Source organism: Trachinotus anak, unplaced genomic scaffold, assembly GCF_046630095.1.
Source record: "Trachinotus anak isolate AG129_WGS33_773 ecotype Australia unplaced genomic scaffold, CSIRO_AGI_Tana_v1 ptg000005l, whole genome shotgun sequence".
In the NCBI taxonomy this organism is placed as follows: Eukaryota; Metazoa; Chordata; class Actinopteri; order Carangiformes; family Carangidae; genus Trachinotus; species Trachinotus anak.
In genome coordinates this window covers 24,634,233-24,656,427 of record NW_027273856.1, presented here as the reverse complement: position 1 = coordinate 24,656,427, position 22,195 = coordinate 24,634,233, and the positions used below count along the sequence as shown (strand labels likewise).

At 39.7% G+C, this 22,195-nt stretch overlaps 2 protein-coding genes and 1 long non-coding RNA gene across 4 annotated transcripts in view; 2 read left to right on the top strand and 1 right to left on the bottom strand.

Annotated features, from left to right (window-relative positions):
- LOC139622095 (tyrosine-protein phosphatase non-receptor type 14-like) overlaps positions 1–2,345 on the top strand; it is a 35,832-nt gene extending 33,487 nt beyond the window's left edge. For both annotated transcript variants that reach the window (XM_071479220.1, XM_071479222.1), the window contains exon 20: positions 248–2,345. In XM_071479220.1, coding sequence (XP_071335321.1) covers positions 248–376 — 129 coding nt within the window. In that variant the 3' untranslated portion in view covers positions 377–2,345. The remainder of the gene's footprint in view (positions 1–247) is intronic.
- LOC139622098 (N-lysine methyltransferase SMYD2-A-like) lies at positions 979–12,259 on the bottom strand. Its single transcript, XM_071479228.1, has 12 exons — positions 11,935–12,259; positions 9,461–9,524; positions 8,367–8,477; positions 8,206–8,266; positions 6,551–6,675; positions 6,385–6,452; positions 5,467–5,569; positions 4,753–4,863; positions 4,500–4,620; positions 3,868–4,042; positions 3,623–3,731; positions 979–3,114 (listed from the first exon to the last, which is right to left on the bottom strand). Exons 1-12 carry the CDS (start codon positions 12,102–12,104, stop codon positions 3,034–3,036), a joined length of 1,299 nt encoding a protein of 432 aa, XP_071335329.1. The 5' UTR covers positions 12,105–12,259; the 3' UTR covers positions 979–3,033.
- Positions 12,260–12,866: 607 nt separating this feature from the next.
- On the top strand, positions 12,867–14,249 carry LOC139622099 (uncharacterized). The gene is made up of 2 exons (XR_011691148.1): positions 12,867–12,998; positions 13,837–14,249. It is a non-coding gene; the product is annotated as an uncharacterized lncRNA (long non-coding RNA).
- The last annotated feature ends 7,946 nt before the right edge of the window (positions 14,250–22,195 follow it).

Below are 22,195 nucleotides of genomic sequence, written 5' to 3'. Positions count from 1 at the left end.
ATGTTTTAGGATCACAGCTTTTTTTTTGACAGGATACATGCATCACAAGTATCATATGAATTCAGTTGTGTGAACACAGTTGACTATGCTGGATGAAAAACATACACATAGGACTTTTATTTTGTAAAGGCTGCCTTTGTGATTGTGCCTGTGTGCACAATTAAACTAAACTTCTTACTTCTCTATATATTTCTCGTTTTTCAACCCCTGTTTATGGTTTCTCTGTCTCCTCTTCCCTTCTCTTCAGCCGATGGAGGTTCCCACCATGTTGTCAGAGCTGAGGCAGCAGAGGATGCTGATGGTGCAGACCATCTCCCAATACAAGTTCGTCTACCAGGTCCTCATCCAGTTCCTCAAGAATTCCCGCCTCATCTGAATGCAGGCTCATGGCCTTTGACCTTACATGACATGGCAGAATGGCAGCAGATGATGACCATGGTACTTAATGTAAGCACGGGGACTGACATGGCAGATATAACTGACTGACTGGTTTTGTAGCAGATGCAGATAGAAGCAACTCTACTTTCGTGTAGAGTTTCCTATGTGGCAGTTTATGGTAATGGAAAAGTGCCGAGTTACATCATGGAGGAAAGGATTCGTGTTGGCTTGTGATGAAACTGATGACCATTTCTCCCAGTCATTCTTTTATCCCTTGGGATTTAATCTCGGACCTGATCTTTCTGTGCGGAGCAGGCATGTTTGTGTGTTTTCTCCATGCAGATCAGGTGCATAAGCAGCTTATCTTTCCTGCAGGCGTGAATGTGTATGTCTGTCTACGTGCCCTGTGTGCTCTTGAGATTTCTTCAGAAATGTCTTGAGAAATCAAGTCTCAGTTCCAGTATGGAGACATTGCCTTTCTGCTACCTTTCTCATTCATTATTTAGCCATTATTAGAAATGGCACTATGCTGCATGAACAGTAGGTGGCAGCAGTATTATTACTAAACTCTATACTCTGAAAGAGTTTGCCAAACAAACATTTTCTTTAAATCACAGTTCTAAAATGTTCCTTTATTTTTAACAGATTATTGATTAATACAGCAGATATTTACTTAAACATTGTAACAAATGTCTTTTATTTATTTCCATCCAGATTGAGGTCACCTTTGCCATAGAACAGAGCATTGCCAAGCCTGTTGATCTTTTTGAATGCTCTTAATTTTGACTTTATTTTCTGGAAAGCCTTCCTTGTGAATTTCATAATGGTGTCTCCCTTTTTCCTTCTCAACTTTCCTCAATTTAGACATTTCTAGTAAGATCCCACTTTCACATCCACACACACACGCGCAAGCACACACAAAGTACATTTCAACAATCATTTGTTTTCATGAATCACAGCTCCTTGCGATCGAATGTGTCGTTAAATTTTTTTTAAACTAAAAGCATTTCAAAACAAAGAATTGGAGATAATGTATACATAGAATTTCACCGTTAGCGTATGTAGTACAGAACTTTGTCCTCAGATACAGCAAATACTGTATCATGATGCCTCATTGAAAGATGAAATGAGAAGATGCCTGGCTGATCCTTTTTGTAGGGTTCTGGATGTGTTTGAAAAACTAAATTCCTTTTTTTTTTTTTTTAACCTCCAAAGATGAAATCTTTAAATCAGTATTTTATACTTTATACATAAACATTTCAAATCATTTACCTAACTCTCAGGTAAAGATTTGGCAGTAGGAGAATGCTGATATCTCGGTTTATTTTTGAAGGATAATAGTTTAGTGACACAACTGTCTTTGCCAAAAAAAGACAACTGTGTCTCCTAATCTGATCCAAACCCAGTAGATTACTGTGTTGCCAGGTATCTGAATCCTGTTTATAAAATCACCTTCTGAAGAATTTCCTTTTACATGTTACATTCAGTATACTTTTTAAAAAACTTTTCTGAATTGTAATGCAAAGCCTGCCGTGTCCAAAATAACTTTGTACATAATGGGCATGTGAGAAAAAAAATTTCTACAAATGTTTTATATAGGTAATTTTTTTGACTTGGTACCCTAAAAATACCGCAACATAATAAACTATGCATGCATTTTTATATTTCAATGTATATATTCTCAGATAAGTATAAGCTTTATGCTCTCTTGACATGTAAGTGTTTTGTTGCACTTCAGTTCTCTTTGTGACAGTATTTTCTCACATGGCATTCCACTGTTTGTTAATATTTAATTTTTCCCTTTAATTCCTCTTTTTTTGGCAAAACTCCCAAATACGTTTCAAAGTATGTGTACATATGTTTTGTATATGCGTTTTCAGTGCATCAAGTCTTTTGTTTTTCTCTCCCCAGACATGTATGAAGCTGTTGTACTTGCTTATTATGCAATAAAGCCTTATTTTCTTTAAGACTGTGGCCACAAATTGATTTTTTTTTTGAATTTTTGAATCATTTTCTTTTAGCCACTAATACTGTGTGTGTTGGAGTGGGTTTCTCTTACAGTGCTGGAGACATTAATTATAACAGAGCAGTTACAGACGGTGTTAATGCAAACACACTCCTCTATCCCAACCCTTCGTTGTGGCACATTCTGCAGCTTTAACAGGCCCCTTGCGGTGAGTCAGCTGTCCTGACCGGCTGACAGGGATTTTGTTGCACTGACCCTCTGCACAATAATGTAAACATCTCGACTGATGGATGACGGGGTCCAGCTGACATGTCAGTCAACAAACCAAAACAAACACGAAATCATTAACAGTTTGGAAAAGAAGAAAAAGAAAGAAAAAAATAACTTCTCAGATGCCTTATGATCAACATGAGAGTAAAAAGCACATTTCGCAGTCAGCTTTTCACCGTGGCATAACAACTTAAAAAGGTACAAAAGTATTCCTCACACAATTGAAGTTGCTGTATACATAACATGAACATAAAAATTCAGCTTCCAAAAATCCATGAACAATACTTTCCATAAAAACACGAATTGTCTCTAAAACCAAAAAGAGCAGAAAGTGCCTACAGTTCTGTAAAGCTCCTAATCAAAGGAGTGTATGCAGTCCATAGGGATCAGCCATGTTCCGTCATCTCTTCTCTTTCTCTTCATTTTTGTGCCATCTCTTTGCGCAGCTCTGTCAAGTAGTAGTGATCTTTCCCGTGAACCACCTCCATGATGGCCATTGCCTGTGGCCACACAAAAATAATTCTAACTCTTTACAGCATGGAAACATGTACATTATTTCTAAGTTTGGAGGGCATCGAACTGCACAGCTTTTTTGGCACCAGCTGAAATATGTCTAACATTGAGTATCTAAAACTATTCCAGATTCCTTAATTAGTTTCCTACTTAAATTTCAAAGCAAATTTTATTTCATTTAAGTGCTTGAATGGCTGCTTGTGTTTGACAGCCTCTAATATTTAAATAAGGCAGCTTCTTTGTTAAATAAAAACATGGCTTTATTTGTAAAATGTCTTTATATTCCTCTGTGTAAGGTATTGGAAAAGGTTATCGGTACCAAAACTCAGGTGTTGTACTGCCACTACTATCAGAGTAGTATTTCAAATGACTTTCAAGCCTAATGATTATTGTTCATGATTTTGCCAGTGCAGTATTTGCTGTTTTTAACTTGATTAAAGGTCCTCCACAGACTTTTATGAGAGTCCGACATAAAATGTCAAAATGTCACTTTACCTTCTTGAGAGCGCTGATGCCCATTGAGTACTTCTCCATCCCCATGTACAGTCTGCCCAACTTCAGGTAGATGGAGGACACATTCAAGGAGTAGGGAGGATATAGCTGGCTGCATTGGACAGAGATCAAATGTAGTTTTTTTACTCAAACACAAAAAACTGAAAAAGTGTAGATATAAAAAAAAAAACTTCTTTGCAAGAAATCTTATTGCATAGATTTCGCAAGCCAAAATTGCTTCTCAGTACTTGTAAGGTTTGAGGATCTTCTCTCCATATCTGATAGCTCCGTCTATATCTTGCATGTAAAGACAAACTCCCATGGCCTGGTACATCATGTGGAGCATGTAGACGTTGGAGTCGTCAAAGACGGCTCCCATCTCCTCCAGGCTCTGCTCACACATCTCCAGTAACTCACTAGGGGGTGCCACAAAGTCAAGGCTGCATCAACACAAGCTGAGGTTGAACCAAAATGTCAAAGGGCATCTGATCCTAATATCAGATGTTTTAGGGTCTGGGAAACTGATGAAGAATAAAGTCTACAATGAGTAAGTCGGTGAGTAAATCAACACTTTACTGCAAATAATTAGAAAATGTGCACTAATCACAACTCACATCATGCAAATTATTGACCAAAATCAGTCAATTAGTTTTAAGTGCAAAGTGTGAGTGTAAGCAGAAGAAAGAGAAGATTAACTGTTGAGCTATCAGGCTCTAAAGCTTAATAAACACTGAACAGCTACGCAAAATTCTTGTACTTGATATTTCCGGCAGCTGTTCTCAATAAAACATTAAAAGCACAAATTATACAAATTATACAACACAAGAGACAGTTTTATTCAATAATCTATTTAATAATATTTAATAATATTAAAGGATATATTTTGTGTGTTTGAAGGCCCTGAACTCTCTGATGGTTTTCCGGGCGTAGCGCACCATATTGTTGATAACCTCTGGCTCGATGGGGTCGCTCTGTTTCCGTACTTTCAACTTTGCCTTGTCCTGTAGGTGAAGACAGAGCCTCAGCATGGTGGTCAACCAGCCCAGCAAGTGGGATACACTGCATGCGTTTGTTAACCAAAATATAGCATATAATGTTATTTAATCTTTTTGAAATCATCATTTTTTTCTCACTTTGGACTTGCGTTTACATTCCTTGCAGTCACATGTGAAGTAATAGGACTCTCTCAGCCTGTTGTTGCGGTCATCTGTTGGATATAGGAGGTCTATGTAGCTGATGAGCACCTGGAGGTGGAAATAACCCATAAAAACACGGCACACGAGAATCCCAAATAATGTCTGAATGTCTCAATTGGCTGGCAGACAGCTCTTAAACCGCAGGTTAAAAGGTCAGGTCTAAAAATAACCACCGGCCTCTTCAACAAATGTGCTATGTGGGATGGTTTACAATAATTTTCTTTTAAAGATGTACAGCCTTTTAAAGGACTAGCTACAACCTTTGGGAAATACACTACACAGGTTCAGTGAGAAATCTGATACCTCACTATGGGCAATCAAAGAACGATGCCTGTCTTACAGATAAGTTGATTGATCCCTATATATTATTAGAAGTACAAAGGACATGGCAATTACTCTGTGTCATTTGACATAAAAATGTACTGTTCTTTAGAAGCAATTCAGCGGATTATCTTGCTACGGTCTGAGCGGAGGCTGATGGACCAAATCGTGCTAAATCGGGCTAACAGATTTAGACAGTAATATAATTAGCATATGTTTCACACACTCTGGCCTCGTGTAAGAAGCATGGCGCCCTCCTCCGCACACACTTGAGAAAAAAAACCAGAACAGGACTCAACCCCCTCTAAAGCAGCTGTCCCCTCTCCTCACTTCATCTCCGGGCTTCATGTTCTGCACAGCCCGAACCTCGGCCGACATTCCGTTATACGTGACTACGACACTGGGAAGACAGCTGTGGTTTATCAATGCAACACTGTGAGGAGAGACAGACAGATACCAAAAGAAAGAGACAGGTTAGAACAAAAATAGCACTCTCTACTTTCCCTTTTCTTACAATGGATGAGATAGGAGCAGTGAGACATTATTGCTCAGAGCAATGACATAACAGTGACATAACCACTTTATTTTTAAGTGGTATTAGCACTATACTACAACTGAGCCTACAGAGAGGTCTTGAGTGTCCCTGACATACGTTAGCGGCCTTGTCATTACCTGGGTGGCAGGCTGCAAATAGCTCAACAAGGAGCTGAGAGGGCAAATTCACTCTCACTCAGCCAATTTTAAAACTTAGCAACAGCAGGAAGTCGATTTTTACCACCATAACACCAACTGGAGGGGAAAAGTTGTTGCGTCTGGCCTCTCTCTCTGGATATGTGTTACTTATTTCAGGTTGCTTTAAATACTGACTTTTAAATCATACACAAATACTGCAAGTCAACTTCTACAAACAGATTTCCACATAGCGTCTGTGCCGAAAAAAATCTCCAAACAATATATGATGCATAACGTTGCATTATTGAGACCACCTGCAACATTTAAACTAACTAAATAAGCAAAGATGAATAACAGTTTATAAATAAAGCTAATCTATGCCAATACATTTATCTACTGAATCTCACAAAACCATGAAATGAATCTGAGGTCAATTAAAAAAATAGAAAACCATAATAGAGTCTGTGTAAGGAGGGGAAAACATACTATGATATATACTGTACCTTTACACGCGCTGTTGAAACAGTACTGAATGAAAATGGGGTTGTATGTATGCATGTGAGTTGTCCTTCTTACTCTGGGTAGACTGCGGTACCAATGTGGGATAGTTCATCATCCTCTATAGTGAAACCATTACAGGCAACCTGTTGAATGAAGGACACAGAGCAGAGAAAGAAACAGTGCTTCTACGTATAATCATTCTCTGTCTGTTTTACCAGTGATGTGTGTGTGTGTGCGCTACCTGGGAGAACAGCGTGAGCAGGTCTTTCTGGTCAGGAAACTCCAAGTGTTTGGAGTAAAAACGATGCAGTCCGGCAATGTCTGCCTCGTTCATCTCTCTTTTCTCATTATCTACATCCTCCACGTCTGTTACAGGAAAAGTTTGATTTGATCGTATTAGTTTGATACAATTATTGCTCTTTAGCAGCATTCATTTTAAACTATCATTTCCTTTAGAGTAAAACTAGGTGAACACTTTTGCCAGGCCACATTAAAGAAGCCAGACAGCAAAAGATCAGAAGATACCATCCAAATGTGGATATATCCTGTTTGTCTGAATTAAACTCTCATTTGTAGGAAATCTTATCTGCACACAGCAAGTGACCAGTCTACTGACTTGTACTGTTGTGTTGCTATTTGAGGTCAACTTTGGGTAAAACTTTCACAGTTTCTTTTTAAGTCTGAAAGAATTATGATTTCCCTCTTCTCAATCTCTTTACACTGTATGTATGGTCATTGTGTCTGGATGTCCAAAATTAAACTGAATTGCTGTTACACCGTGAACCTGATTTATACCTGGATTTGAAGCTCTGTTAACAATATGAGCCGCATCCATTCCAAATAGCCGACAGACAGACAGGAGCTGTCAACAGAAAGGGATAAACAGCTCTCCTTCCTATGACACCACGTCATCCACATATACCATATGCCAGACTGTGTGTGCCTGTGTAACACTAGAGTTAATCCTCACACAACAGACTCAGTGTTTCAAAGGAAAGCTGAACTTTTCCTTCAAGACACACAAGATAAAAGTCACACACAAAAATAGGCATTTTTTTTATGGTTTCTCTTTTTTCTAACCTGGGTTTCAAATCATATGAGGATTTAGATAAGCTCAGCAAATTATCTGAACAAAAATCTGTGTAGGGCAAATTTTTGATATTGTCACTAAAGGAAATAGGAGGAGCCATGACGACCAATAGCATATGTGACCAAAAAAAGAAAAAGATATTTCTATGACTGCTAATATGTGGGGGTGGGCTTTTTCTGTCTAATACTGGTTTCCAATCTTAAATGAGTACCCCATAAATTTAGCATCAAAACTGTTGTAGCAGAACCAGCGATAATGCAAAGAATATGTTTTCTATGCCACATAGACTATATACTGTATCACAGGTACATATTTACACCTGTTATATTATAACATCAGGAAAAATTAGTTAATATACTTTTTTTATGATTTTGAACTGAGCCTCAATTATGAATTTTCTCGATTTCCTTGATTCAACATCATTTGACAAACAGACACACATGTAGTCAGCTCCGTGTGTCAGTCTAAAGTGCTCCTGCTTCCCAATCAAGCTGTTACACTTGTTATGTTGTCTAATGGCCATTCGACCCACATACATAGGATATATATATAGATATCACCAAGTGTGTTTCTGTCACTCTAATCTGAATGGGCTATGCTTTTTGAAGAGGGACATCTAAGTGCACTTAAGACTGAAGTGCAAAGACTCAAAGTCTATGCACCAAGTACTTAATATATCCTGAATTTATACAAATACCTTCCGGTTGTTTTATAAGGGCTGTTGCACAAAGGACGGTACAATCATAAAAGTACAACCACAAAAAATAACATTCATGCTTTTCTCTGTTAATTAAGGAAATACTCACGGGATTGTATCTCTCCTATTAGCAAGATCCTCTCAGACAAACATCTTTCTTTCTGCATTTTCTGTGGAAAACCATGGAAATGACCACAGTGAACTACAGTGAAGTACGTGCCAGACAACTCTCATATTCTCATTGTGAGTTTTATTGACTCTTCCTTCAACCTTCTTGGCGAGGATCCGGGCCACCAGGCGGGTCATCTCTGATGGGCACCAGTTCTCTCCGAATGCAGTCATTGCAGAGCACTCCAGCTTGTGCATGGCCCAGTCCCCTTTCTACACAAACACATTTAGATATTATAAAGGCATACAAAAAAGAGCAACCCTGTAGTGTAAAACCTTTTGAAATATCTTCAGTAGAGCCAACTATTGACGGTTTGAGTCCCACCACAACCAAAGGCCAAACAGTTGGCATGTATGGTCCTTGAGCTACACTACCAGCTGTAGCATTAAGCAGCATGGTGGAATGTGATTCCACACTGTGTTAATCTAATGCTACCCTCACCCCTTTACCCCTCCAACATGCAAACTGACCCATTCATTTACTGTCTGTCACCCTCTCTGATTCAGTTCATGATAATCAAGTTAGGGCAAGTTCATTTATACACAGTAGGTCCTTATCACACATCATATATATCATATACATCATAAACATGTAGTCATGTATCAGAACTACAAAGAACTACATAAACATTGACCTGCAAATGGGCAATTTAGAGTCTTTGGTTGAGTTGAACTTGAAGATAACAAGCAACTCTGCACAAGGGACTTCATGCCGTAAGGCAAGAGGGCTTACCTGCACCACTGGACCACCCACAATCGCACTTTCAAACTAATTTCACAAGGTCAATCAAACTAAATTAAAATGACACCACAGTACAAGAGAACTAGACTAAAGGCATATAGGCCTGTAATACTCAGTACATTACTGTTGGACAGATGAACTCTTTGATGGATGGATCACCTTTGTTATCATTATGTCTTAACAAGTGGGGTCAAAAATGTAAGTAATGTAAAATGTAAATATTACCAGAGGAAAGTTTCCTAAAACATAAGGGTTCGTCCTCTTTGTCTGAGGTATAGAATTAAGAACTGTCACAGATATGATAGTTGACCCGTTAGATACAAAGTCAGGTGATCACCAAAGACATCTGAATTCAACCTCTGGAGACCATGAGTGTCTTGACCAAATTGCATGTCAACCTGTTCACACGTGAATCATGACATTAGAGGAGCACCTCTGCTGAAGTCTTTCTTACCTGGCATTTCACATTGCAGTAGAAGGCTTTCTTGCACTTCCCACATTTTGCCAATCTATCTTTCCTAAAAAGGACAAAAACAAGGGTCTATTATTATATGGATGGCAACATCATAAAAAAGTTACTGAAAGATCTGCACACATCCTTGTATAATTAACCTTTCCAGACACACAAGGAAACAACCCTAACACCAGACAACCTGCATGCGAAATGTTGCCCAAAATTAGACTTCAATCTTGTGAATGTATCTGTATATGTGCATCTGGGTATAGGTGAGTATCTGGTTGCTTCAGTCTGTCACTGAATGCATGGACATTTAAACACCCTGCTCTGAAGCAAGAAGCAGCAGTTGCTGGTGGCCTGTTATAACTGATAGCAATGGAGGGCTTTAAAACATTCTGTGGTATTAATAGAGCTGACCTTATGACTGACCAGCTGTCTCTCTACCTCATTGAAACAGTAAAGCAATCCAAAAGTCCACTCTGATAATTTTCAGACACTTAGGCCAAGTTGAAACAAGTGCTCAGTGGTCAGGGTAAGTGATGGGAAAACACTATGTGATGTAAAGTTGAGATGTAACTGAAATGAGTCATTTAAGATCTTTAGTCTGACCTGTGTTGTGTCACCAAGCGCTGTGTGAACACTTTATTTTAGGGTGAAAACTGACTGCCTTCTGGTCAAGTGTTGGGTTGAATCAGGCTGTATCAAAGACGTCTGATTTTCATTACTATGACCAAATCTAAAAGTGATCAAAGAGTCTTTGATTTCCCATGTAGAGAGTTGTCTCCAGGGGTATTTTCAAACCCACAGCTCACTGAATGAATCTCTGAATGTCTTTGTACAGATCGCTGAGATTGATACGGTCAGGGTCTACTGTATCTATGGAAGCCTAGGGTTACAGTTACAACATACAATACACAAGGTCACAACTAGAGTTAGGATTGGGGTAAGACTAAGGTCAGAGGGAGGGCTCCAGTAGGCTACGATATATTAAAAAAAACAAACAAAAAAAACAAACAAAACCTGATACTTTTTAAACATTTCCTTTTTGTCACATGATAATTGAGGATTAGCACTATGCAGTAAAAATGTCACTAAACTGAATCCAAACTGTGCACATAATTAGACTTCTGCAACTTTTTACATTAGTTTAATGGAAGCATCATTAAAGCAACAGCCCTTCCACACAAGCAGCACAGTGCTGCCAGTACTCCAATGTCATTTAAGGAGTCAAAGAGGTCAAATGACTGTAGTGTCAGTGTAAATCATCCACAATGAACCTCACAGAGCCTTCCCAAATTAAAACACTGATTGCACCAACACTGTGCAAAATACCCCAGAATCCAGAGATGTAGTTGCCCAGATATTTCAAACTATGACCCTTATATGATGAAATCCGGACTAGACATGCTCCAATCACTGCATCGTAAGATGTCATATCAAAAAATCTCCAGATATGCTCCAGATATGATTCTTGCAAGAACCTAAAGAGGATATCTCCAGGTTCTTGGAGTTCTGGCGCAGAGCAAGCACAGCTAATTTCAGACTGCGTAACAAATCATAAAAACAACTGCTGCTGTAAGAGTAAGTGCTGTGACTCTTAGTATGGAGAAAAGAGAAAGGTGTGTGTACACAGTGCAACCAGATGTGGCTGCAAAACAGAGAATATTATTAGATGTTAAAATAAGGAACATAACTGAATGTTGTCATTACTCTTAACATCTGTTCCGCAAGAGACAAATTACTCGCTAGATGGTGAAAAAAATGATGTAAAAGCCAGAAAACACAATGTATGATTATCTCAGGAGAATATATATGCACCTATTATGATTATTTCACTCACTGATCACTCCATAAACTGATTTAAATATGATAAAATGCATGTGTCTGCAAAATAGATTATTAGTGTGATATTATTTGCAATTTATACCAAATAGCAAATAATTTAAAGCATTAATCCCAACTACAGCTGGGGTTGACAATGACTATATTAATATTATATATGATCACATGATCATGGTGCCATTCAGGTCACAAAATCTAAAGCTCACCATTCCTACTCTCACAGAAGGGTATGTAGATCTGTGAAATTAGATATATAGGAAAGACGAGACACACAACCGAAATAGATTTTATGGAGTGGCATTTTTATGACAAATAGCCTATGAGGTGCTGCGTGGGTGTCTTTGGTGGTTAGTGCTTATTGAAACTCCATCACTCATGAACTGGTTTGGTAAGCAGAGAACAGTCTATAAACCGTGTTTTCAGATTTACTTAAAAAAAAAAAAAAAAAAAAATCAAATGTAATGAAGTGTTGCGGGTGATGCTGCCGGAGGATGTCAGCCATCATCCCAAAGCCGCATCTGATACAGACGATACAGTTCGGGTGAGGCTCCTTACGAACCGTGTCAAGTGCAGGAGGAAAATGAAATGAGTTATCAAAGCATGCAGGGATAAAAATAACCAGTCATTACCTGGTGAAGCAGAACTCGCAGTAGCAGCCTCTCTCTTTCACAGACAGCACGTAAGAGTACGCCGGGCTGGAGAAGAGGAGCTCTCCAACTTTAAAGGATCTGGTAACTCGGAGACCTCGACCTCTACCCGGACTGTCAAACCTCTCAAGTCCCTCGATGATGCCCGTCATTGTGCCTCCTCTTCTTCTGAATGACTCTTCACTCAGGAGAGAAAGTGGGATGTGGCACCTCAGCTCCAAGTGTTGGGGCGTTACCCTCCCCAATAATAGTTCATAGTGACACCCAAAGGCGCACAATACGCCAAGACTGCAGTTTTATACAAACCACAAAAAAAAAACAAAAAAAAAAACAACTTTTTTTTCGAGTGTCAGGTGAAGTCTCTGCTTTTTATAGTACACTGTAGATGATTTAGCAAGCCATGTAGATCATTTCACCTCACTTACGTTACATTTGTGGCTGCTCTGGCGGTTAGATGGGGCCTCCACAGCTCCCAATGTTGACAAGACTGAAAGACCCCCACCCCCATAATCTAAACTTCCTTGGCCATTTCTTTTTTATTTTCAACCAAGAAAAGTCAGGAGTCCCTCAAAACAGATATCTTTCTTGTTTTGAGGAAAATATTTAATATCGTCACATAATTCAATTTCTTGTTTTCCCTAATGTTCATGAATGCATCAGCGCCCCAAGCTGTAAGTCTCAGACGTCAACTCAAACCAGGATGTGCAGACATGTAGTGTAGTTAAGTAAAAACAAACAAACAAACAAACAAACAAACAAACAAACAAACAAACAAACTCCATTTATGAACTGTAAATTGTGAGGTCATCATCTGGTCTCATCACAAACAACAGAAAGAGAAGAGTTAGTTTGTTCTCCAGTTTTACTGATGATACAGGTTGGTTACCTTTTTTTTTTTTTTTCGTTAGCTAGCAGCTAGTTAGCAGCGATGGAGAGAAGATGAAAACCTCTGTCAGCAAACAATTACCGCAACAAGTGCAGTGGGACTGTGTGACATGGATGTTTACCACTTCATGGGAAAAAGATGTAATTCCTGGTCAGATACTGTGAGTAAAACATTTTCTTTTTTTCACGGCGCTGAAGTTAGCTTCCAACTTCCGGCAGTTAAGAGGAGCTAACTAAGGAAAACGTAGTTATTTTTAGATAAAGTCTCAATGTTGTCTGAAACCCACTTTACAATTTGTGAAACCTTCGTTGTATTTATGAGAATTAAAAAAAAGGGGGGGATTTCACTGCTTTCTTCACATTTAGACCACATCAGACCAGGTCATGAGCAAAAACCACTATAGTAAAACAATTTAAAACATACCTACCACTAGTCCTCCTAATCTGGAATAATACCCTGTTGTTAGTTTGTGGCAATTTGATAAATACAACTTTAACAGGAATATGCATCATATGAACACAATGGTCTAGAAATGTGCACAAAATTAGGTAATAATTCTACAAATGTGCAAAGTTTAACAAGTCCCATATAAAGAGAAACACATTTTCCACTTATTGCAAACAATGCCTTGGATAATATAAACAATGTAAAATTAAATGTATACTGTTCATTGGTGTCAGGGTGTGGACAATGACTTTATCCTACACAGATGAATGATATCTGAGCCAGCTGTTGTACAATTTTTCTCATTCTGATGCATTTTTATGTACAAAAGATTCAAGTTTGGGAAAAAACAACACTGAAAATAAGATATTTTTAGCAAGCTGTTTACTGCTACATAGTTTGTATGAGCTCTGCTTACAGGTCACCTGTAATCTCTCCATAGATTTTCCCACCTTACCTTCCACATTTACTTACCTTTACCTACATTAGTATATCTGCATTTCCTACTCTCTTAGCTCCCATCTTTAAAATGTCTTTGTCTTCTCTCTCTTCAGTCATACCAATCAAAAAAACTTTTGTTTGGTAACTTTGGTAGATGAGTTGTGGGCTGGCTGGCCTCTGGGGTCTGGACTGAGGACTGTTGTCCAGGAGTAGCGTTGCTCCATCTGAAGGTGAAATCAAATAAAACCTTTATACCTCCGCTCCACATCACATAAACAAACCATGAACTGTTTTACCATAATAATGTGATGGAAATTTCATTACATCACTGACTGAAAATGTACCACAATGCAATAATACTCCAAATATGTGAATGCCTGCTATGCTCTTTCAACGCTGTGAATGGGAGCTCTGGTTTCAGGTTTAATAATGTGGTGCCATGTGGTGTGTGTGCTCCATATCAGCACACACACACACACACACACACACACACACACACACACACACACAAACACACACACAAACACACACTTCTCTTTTAAACAGACAATGAGCTGTCATGGAGGTGTTGTGACACTATCCATCCACTGTGGCAACAGAAAGCACCACAGTTTTTAAGTATTTGGATGGCATAACCTTTCTGTCCTTTAAGTTTTAATGTATGGTTGTACATTAAATGCCTTGTTCTTGAATGTTATAAGGCATGACAGTGCAGTAAAGAGGCCTAAGTTAACTCTGTCGAAGTTATTGTGTTTATCTGTCAGCTTTATTGTGGAGTGGACAGCAGAGAGATTTGGATTGGAGACATCAGACATCTTTTTTCTGATAGGTTAAGTAAAACACAATTGCCAACATTCATATGAATAACCTACAGTTTGTCAATCATGTGATGGGACTTTTGGGACAGATGGCAGTTCACTAAGGCCATCTGGTGGCGAAGACAGTGCATCTTTAAATCTGACATCTACTCGTACAGTTTTTTTCTTTTTATGTTGTGGCAAATGAGACTTAACTGTAACTTTAGTATACAAATGTAGCAACGCTGGCTCTGATTGCAGTATGCACCATACAATACTTTCTCCATCGTAGAGATCAGATCTGGACAGATTAATAGAAAGAGCCTTCAAGTGCATAACTGGTGTCCACTTTTGTCACATTGTGCCATCATGTGGGTGTTATTAGTAAGTGCACCCTGAAATGACTAAGAAGCAGAGTTGCATCACAGTTCACCAGTCACCTGAGATACAGACAGATTATCCATCAGCTGAGTGAGTTCTAGTGGGACGACCAGCACTCCTGATTTTTTTACACAGAGGCACAGCTCAGGTCAGGGACTTGATCTTGAGTAAATTGAAATATTTCATAAGCAACCATGCAAACACATTGCATGTCCACACACCTACTCTCTCTCTCTCTCTCTCTCACATACACACACACAAACACACACATAAACACATACAAACACAAACCACTGTGAAGATTTGTCCCTCATCTGTATCTGAAGGCTTTATCCAACCTTGCCCCAGTTTGCCCTGATTTATTATAATTCCATTTTTCCAGTCTTTCAATCTAAAGATTTGTTCCTCCTCATTTTTTAATAACGTGCAAGCAAGGGAGGCATGTCCCTGGGAGATTATGTCGTCGTCTTTGGCGTCTCGTCTTGATTACATCAGAGGAACCTGATTTGATTTGGAAGAAACCCCCCTGTTCCAGTGTGCGATCTTTTTAGACCTCCCCACTGTGCTGATTTCTTGCTTTGTCAGAGGGGATGATCTTGATGAATATGATCTGAAAGAGAGGGGGGGAGAGGGGGATTAGATGAAAGGATTATAATTTCCAATGACGAGAAATAATAAGAAACAATAAATCCTAAGTAGATTTAGTTCTCAAGGAAACCCTGTTAGGGAAAATCAACAGAATAAGAGACAGGACAGTGGCATTAAATAGATACAGTAGGCCTGACCTGTTTGGTCTGAGATAGAAGTGCATACAGGAATTTCATAGATTTCAACATGACATTTTTAACGATTCACAATACGTTGTTTGAAATACCAGTTATTATAGGTTTAATCTAGAATCCAGAGTTTGAACATATTTGCTTTTAGACATGCAAAGTATGACTTCTCTTATTCATAGATAGAAAAAAGGCAATTAGTCAATCAGCAGAAAATTAACTTTTTTTTATAATAGATTAACTGTTTCAACTGTTTTTCAAGCGAAAAAGCCAAATATTCTGTGGTTCCAGATTTTCCAAGACCAGTGTGCAACAGCACAGTGGACCCACAGAGGACAGCCCTGTGTTTAAGTTTGTGTTTTTTGTGTGTAGTGTGTGATTGTGTGAATTTTCTCTTGGTGCCCAGAGTCCATAAATTCCAGTCAAGTGGACTGAAGTCTGTCAGTGCAAACGTCGACTCAAACATAGTTATTCCTGTTCCTCTTTTCCTGTCACTGTCCATAATGTTAGATGATTAATCAACTAGTTGATTGACATTACAAAAACAGCAACTATTTTGATAATCAATTGATTATTTTCCTTTGTCACATTTGTTGGTAAACGGAATATTTTTTGGCTGAACAAAACAACCAATTTCAAGACGTCACCTTGGGCCTCAGGGAATTATGGACATTTTCCACGATTTTCTAACATTTATTTGACCAATTAATTAATCAGGAAAGTAATCAGCAGATTAATTGATAATGAAGATATACCTTATGTGTGCTTCTGTCCAGAAAGTTTTCTTCACAGTAGAACTATGAAAAAGATTTATGGAAGACTTACAAGGCTTCCATAAATCTTACAGGACTTACTTGAGATACTAAATGACAACTTTGAATCCTGACTCTTGCTCCTCTTCATCACTTATGGCAGTTTGTGAAAAATACCAGTGCATTTACAAATGAAATTCCACATGTGAAAAGTTAATGCAATGTAGTGGTGTTTCCCTGTCTTCTTTCATGTGTGTGGTGGAGTAGGATCTGCCTGCAAGTGAAAAAAAGTAAATTAACAACAGATGAATGAATTTTCAACCCTTGTATTACATGCTCCAAAAAGTGAAGAAAAGGGTCTTAAATCCAGTAAATGTCCCCGAAAACAAAAGTAGACATGGCTAGCAGACATGGGACCATAGTACTTCAACAGGGGGCACCACACTGTACAGATTAAGCCATTAAGTCATAGACAATAGAGGTCGGCGCTTCTAAGCTTTGCACAGATCAATGTAGGTGTACAGGTTAATTGTTCATGTGAGCCAGTCAGTCGAAACATGTAATGATTTTGCAGTTCCAGTTTTATACTGCGTGTATTTTAATCAAAAAGGGAGGGTATGCACTATTCAGCGTCTTGGGTTACATGAGCAAAGCAAAAGGCTTACCACAAACCCACACTTTTACTGTCTCATAATTCATCTGCACATTGTCAGAACTCCCTTCCTCTTGCGCCTCTTCAAGGATCAGACTGTATAAGCACTGTGGCTGTTTTTACACCCTTAGAAGACACTGTATGTATAACTTGTGGCCATACTGTTGATGGATGCAGTACATTGTCACATTGGAGACCTCGTAAAATGGCAGCTGCTAATTCCTCTCTGCCACGAGGTCGTGGACAGGGGTTGTGTGTGAAATCCAGCGCAGTTAAAGTCCTTTGCCACTTTCGGTCTTGCAGTAGTGGTGGACTGAGGCCTCACCTCACCTCATATCCATGACCTTGTCATCACAGGCCGTTCTCAGGCTGCTGTGCTAACAAGGGGTCATCCACAGGGCACAGCTTGAGAGATGGATGGTGCTGTGTGTGTTTACATCAAGTGGAGAGAGAGGAGACAGAGTAATTGATAATTCTGGGCTGTGCTTTAGGAGGGAGTGCATGCCAAGACCATATGTAATTGTCCATATATTCCCCTGAGCTGAGCCCAGGCAATATACAGTAAATCCACATTCTTTCTGATGAACTCACTGACTTGACTGAGACAATGTCTACCATCCTGCCTTGTCTCTTGTCAGCCAGTTAGGGAGCCAGGCCTTAAGCCTTAACCCCCCTGTCTCCACTCCTGGCTGGGGGGGAATGTGACGCCTGCCTGCCTGCTCGCCTGTTCGGCCGTCTTAGCCCTGTGGGCTTTGCAGGCGCAGAGCCTCATCTCCCACTGTTTATCCATGTGTCTTTGCTTTGGCTCAGGCCCTACGCTGTAGGCCACTGTGGGCTGAGTGGGGTCCACTGCCCTGTGTCACCTACCTAAGCTCTGCTTTCACTGGGGGGCTTAGCGCCTCACCCTCCAGCCGCTTTATGAGCAGACAGCTGGGCTAATCTGTCTCCCTCTTTCTTTCTCCTTAGGTCTTGCCTCATTGCTTCTTTTGGCTCCTTATGCCCTGTGTTTATAGTCTAGTTTGCTCTCATGCCTTTCAAACACTGACAGTGCTGTTTCTGTTTAATCAGTACACAAACACACACATACACGCACACAAAAATTCTCTGTTTGTACGTCTCTGCTACAGTAGAGCTCGAGAATAGAGGGGTCACAGTAGAGCAGTTCATGTTGGGACTGGTCCCAGGCTCATCAGGACACTCCAGTTGGCAACTTGCACCCATTTAATATGTGACTCACAATTCATTTTTATTGACTTTTAATGATGTTGTTTATACTGTGTATCACAAGGTGCGGCCACCGGCAGACACACCTGTGGCTGGAAGGTTTAATTGTTCTCAGAGCGGCTTCAATGAGATCCATCCAATAAGTTGTAATCTTTGAATTCAGCAGCTTCTAAGACCTTGAACTAAACATAATAGATCCAAGATAACAGATTTAGTTTTATAGATCTTTGAAAACACAACCAGACAGGTCAGTGTACCTGGGTGTTAACACTGTGTTGGCTGCTTGTTCACTTTGTATAAACAGCTTATGTTGGATTAAACCTTTAAAATGTCTCCATGTCAACGCAAAGTTCTTTTTTTGACAGATGATATTTGTTAAGTTGTGAGACAGGTTACATGAGAAGTTTGCTTGGTCAAAAGCTGCATCATTGCTACTGTTTAATCAAAACGGTTGATCAACAGAAAAGTAACAGTAACTATTTTGATAATCATTTTATTGTTTGTGCTCAATTTTAAGCAAAAGGTATTGCTGCTGCTAGTGTATTGAATTAAAAAAAAAAAATTTGTTAGATGCAGCCTTACTCTTGAGACTTGAGTGCGCATTTTGTGAACATCTCTGGGTCACAACACTAAACCAACTTTGTTCCATAAATTTTATCTCATCACTTCCCTTCTTTCTTTTATATCTCACTCCGCATTCTTTCCATCTTCCTCTTGCATTCATTATATCCTCCACCCGTCATCATCCCTTCTTCCTCACGCCATCTCTCCCTGTTCACCCTCCCTCTGTTCTCCATCTTCCTCTTGTCCTTCTCCCCCACCATCTCCTCCTCCTCCTCTTCCTCCTCTACCTCCTCCTCCTCCTCCTCAGCCTGCCTTCCCTCCTCCTTCTTCTTTTCACTGTCCTCTTCAGCCGTCCGGCTAAACTTAGAAGTGACAACAGTTGCAGGGTGACACCAAAGGCTAAATAAGACCAGAACAATAGCTCCCCCCACCTCTCCTCCTCTCACCCCCTCATCTCCCCCTTTAATAGACTGCCATTGTTCTCTCCCTCCACTGTTGCTCTTTCAGGGAGTTTGTTAGCTATGCTAATGAAGGTTGGGCTTGTGTGGGTTTAGTGAGTGGGGATTTGATGCTCTTTAACTGGGCACTTTTAGAAAGGAGAGGCGATCATAAGTGTGGCTGGGTGGTTATTTACCACCGGTCAAATGTCACAATGTGGACATGATACAGCAGTGGAAGTACATAAGAGCTCTGTTATATTTCCTAAGCATTTGCTTCTATTTGATATCTGTATATTGAAACTGTCATAACCACAATAGTCAGCAAAATGTTTGAAAGGAGGTTTTATGCAAGAATATGGCCACTGGCCCTCTAATGCAGAATGTACTGTATGTGTCAGCATGTCAGAGTCCTTGCAGAAAAAAGGAGTCGAGTAAGACAAGATGCAGAGACTACAGTAAGTATAGTGCAGTCAGTCATCCAATCAGTCAGTAAGTCTGTAAATAGCCTGGCCGATGGCTCCTTTGAGCTTTCCTCTAAGAGGAATTCTCTTTCGCCTTGGTGTATTATTAGTGCCTGTGCATTGTTTCCTACAGTGGCACTGCTGCAATCAAAGGAAGTTGGCCTGCCAAGTATACAAATATTTTCCTTTGTCCCTATGTTTAGCAGGCATGTAAGAGTCAGATATGTGTGTGTGTGTGTGTGTGTGTGTGTGTGTGTGTGTGTGTGTGTGTGTGTGTGTGTGTGTGTGTGTGTGTAACTGTGCATGGATGTGGTTGCATGTGTGTATGGTTGTACGAGAAAGTGTGCATGCTCATGGGCATTATGTCAGGTTGTATGTTTATTTATGTGTGTAATCGTATATGTGCAGTGATACATCCTTTAATTGCGTGTCAGTGTGAGTGTGTGTGTGTGTGTGGGTGTGGGTGTGGGTGTGGGTGTGGGTGTGTAAGCTACTCGTGGACAGTGTGACCTTTTTATTTGAGAGGTCATGTGCTTGGCTGGTTGTTGGTGCGTTGGTATGCTCTTTGGTGCAACACGTTAATCTGTTGTACATAGACTACTGTTGTGTTCACAGCATAGTCTCCAGGTGTGTGATGGAGTGTCTGTGTCTTTAATGCACAAAAGTAACCTCCTATTATCTGGCAGTGCTTTTTTTTACACAGTTCAGCTCTTCCATTTATCCAACAAAGACATTATAATCAGATTTGTCTGATTGCTTTATAAATGCTTTTGATGAAAATTAGTTATTTGAGCCCACCTTTCAATAAAGTAATTAGCTCAATTGGAATGGAAACCATTATATGTTAATGCTCTCTGTGGCACTATATTTCCACTGTAATTGATTGTGCCCAGCCAAAATATGATTGCCTAACATTTTAAATGACACAAGGAGTGATTCAGTAGTTCTAGAAATATATCCAAAACCTTGACCTGCTGGTCTCTGTCCTTACTGCTGTGATTCAAATTCCCCAGAATTTGATATTCAGAGACCTTGGCTGATGGGCTGCACTGTACCATAATCTCATGTTGAAACATACACACACACATGCACGCAGAGGGCCAGACACAGTGTGAAATGTGTTGAAAAGAGGTTTCCTTTGCAAGCATACACTTGCTTGCACTCACATTCTTCCACATTAAAACACAGAGGTTAGGCATATCTAACACACACAGTCACAGTGTAAGACACACACCGTCGCACCCTTAGGGAAGCAGGTTGCTTGTTCGGTGGCCAAGTGGTGGCGTTGAGGCATCATCGGTCACTTGGAGTCTGCCAGTGACTCACCAAGGGCACAATGGAATTAGTGAGATTCTCTGCAATGTGACAGCTTGCTCTGGCTAAATGGTGTAATAATCTACCCCTCCTCTCACAAACCTCCAGCAGCACACACACACACACACACACACACACACACACACACACACACACACACACACACACACACACACACACACACACTCATTCACTCCCCTCCCTTTCGCCCACCCCGTACCAACTGGCACAGATAACATTGTCTTAAGCTATAAAAAAAGATTTTTTCCCCTCCCTCCATTGCGGTAATTATTGAATTAATGCAGATGGAGAGAGACATCTGCATGTTAAAGTGTTGGCCTCTCTCTTATGCACAGCAGATGTTCCCCTGTCATTTACTCAAATTACGCTGCTTAGATACACGGAGGGAGAGAGAGTGAGAGAGAGTGAGAGAGAGAAAGTTACTCGCCAAGGCGACATTGTCTTACAGCCCTCTCAGTGTCAGCTACCAAATTCTGCATCTGTCCTTCAACCAAACCCCTACTTTTGTCCCTGGAGGTGTCCCTCAACCACAGTTACATGGTTTTATTCCTTTTATCATTATTATCTAATTGTTTTATTATAAAGGGAAGGCAAGTGCATTTGTGCCTTTCAAATATGGAGGCAATCCAAAGTGCCTTAAATAAGGCAGAGAAATGCTTTAGAACAACAATTTAAAAGCATAATAAAGAGAAAAATAAAACGAATTAAAATAGAAGCAAATAAAATAAGATATAAATGTAAATGGAGAGAAACAAAAGATTGAACTGCTCTGAATTTAATTAAGGAAAAATGTGAGAAGAGTGGTTTAATTTAGAATTTGTGCAGCTAAATGCAGTTTCACTGTGTTTGGTTTGAGTTACCGCTTAAGATGAGTGCTTCCTAAACATGAAAACGGACAAACTGAGGGACTTATTTCATGCTTTGTTTTATTCTTAAATTGCAAAAAAAAACCAAACAACCTCTTCAAATAACCTCTTCAGTATCCTAATACTCCTACAGTGTCTATGATGTCAAAAATGTCCTATTAATGTAAATATTAACAAGCTGACCTCCCACTGATAGCTTAACCCAGCACCTGACCTCTTGACCT

Coding starts and splice junctions, on each gene's coding strand:
- LOC139622098 (XM_071479228.1), bottom strand. CDS start 12,104: ATGACGGGCATCATCGAGGGACTTGAGAGGTTTGACAGTCCGGGTAGA. Junction 6,453..6,550: donor TGCTCACGCTGTTCTCCCAG/GTAGCGCACACA, acceptor TTCATTCAACAG/GTTGCCTGTAATGGTTTCAC. Junction 4,621..4,752: donor AATGTAAACGCAAGTCCAAA/GTGAGAAAAAAA, acceptor CTTCACCTACAG/GACAAGGCAAAGTTGAAAGT.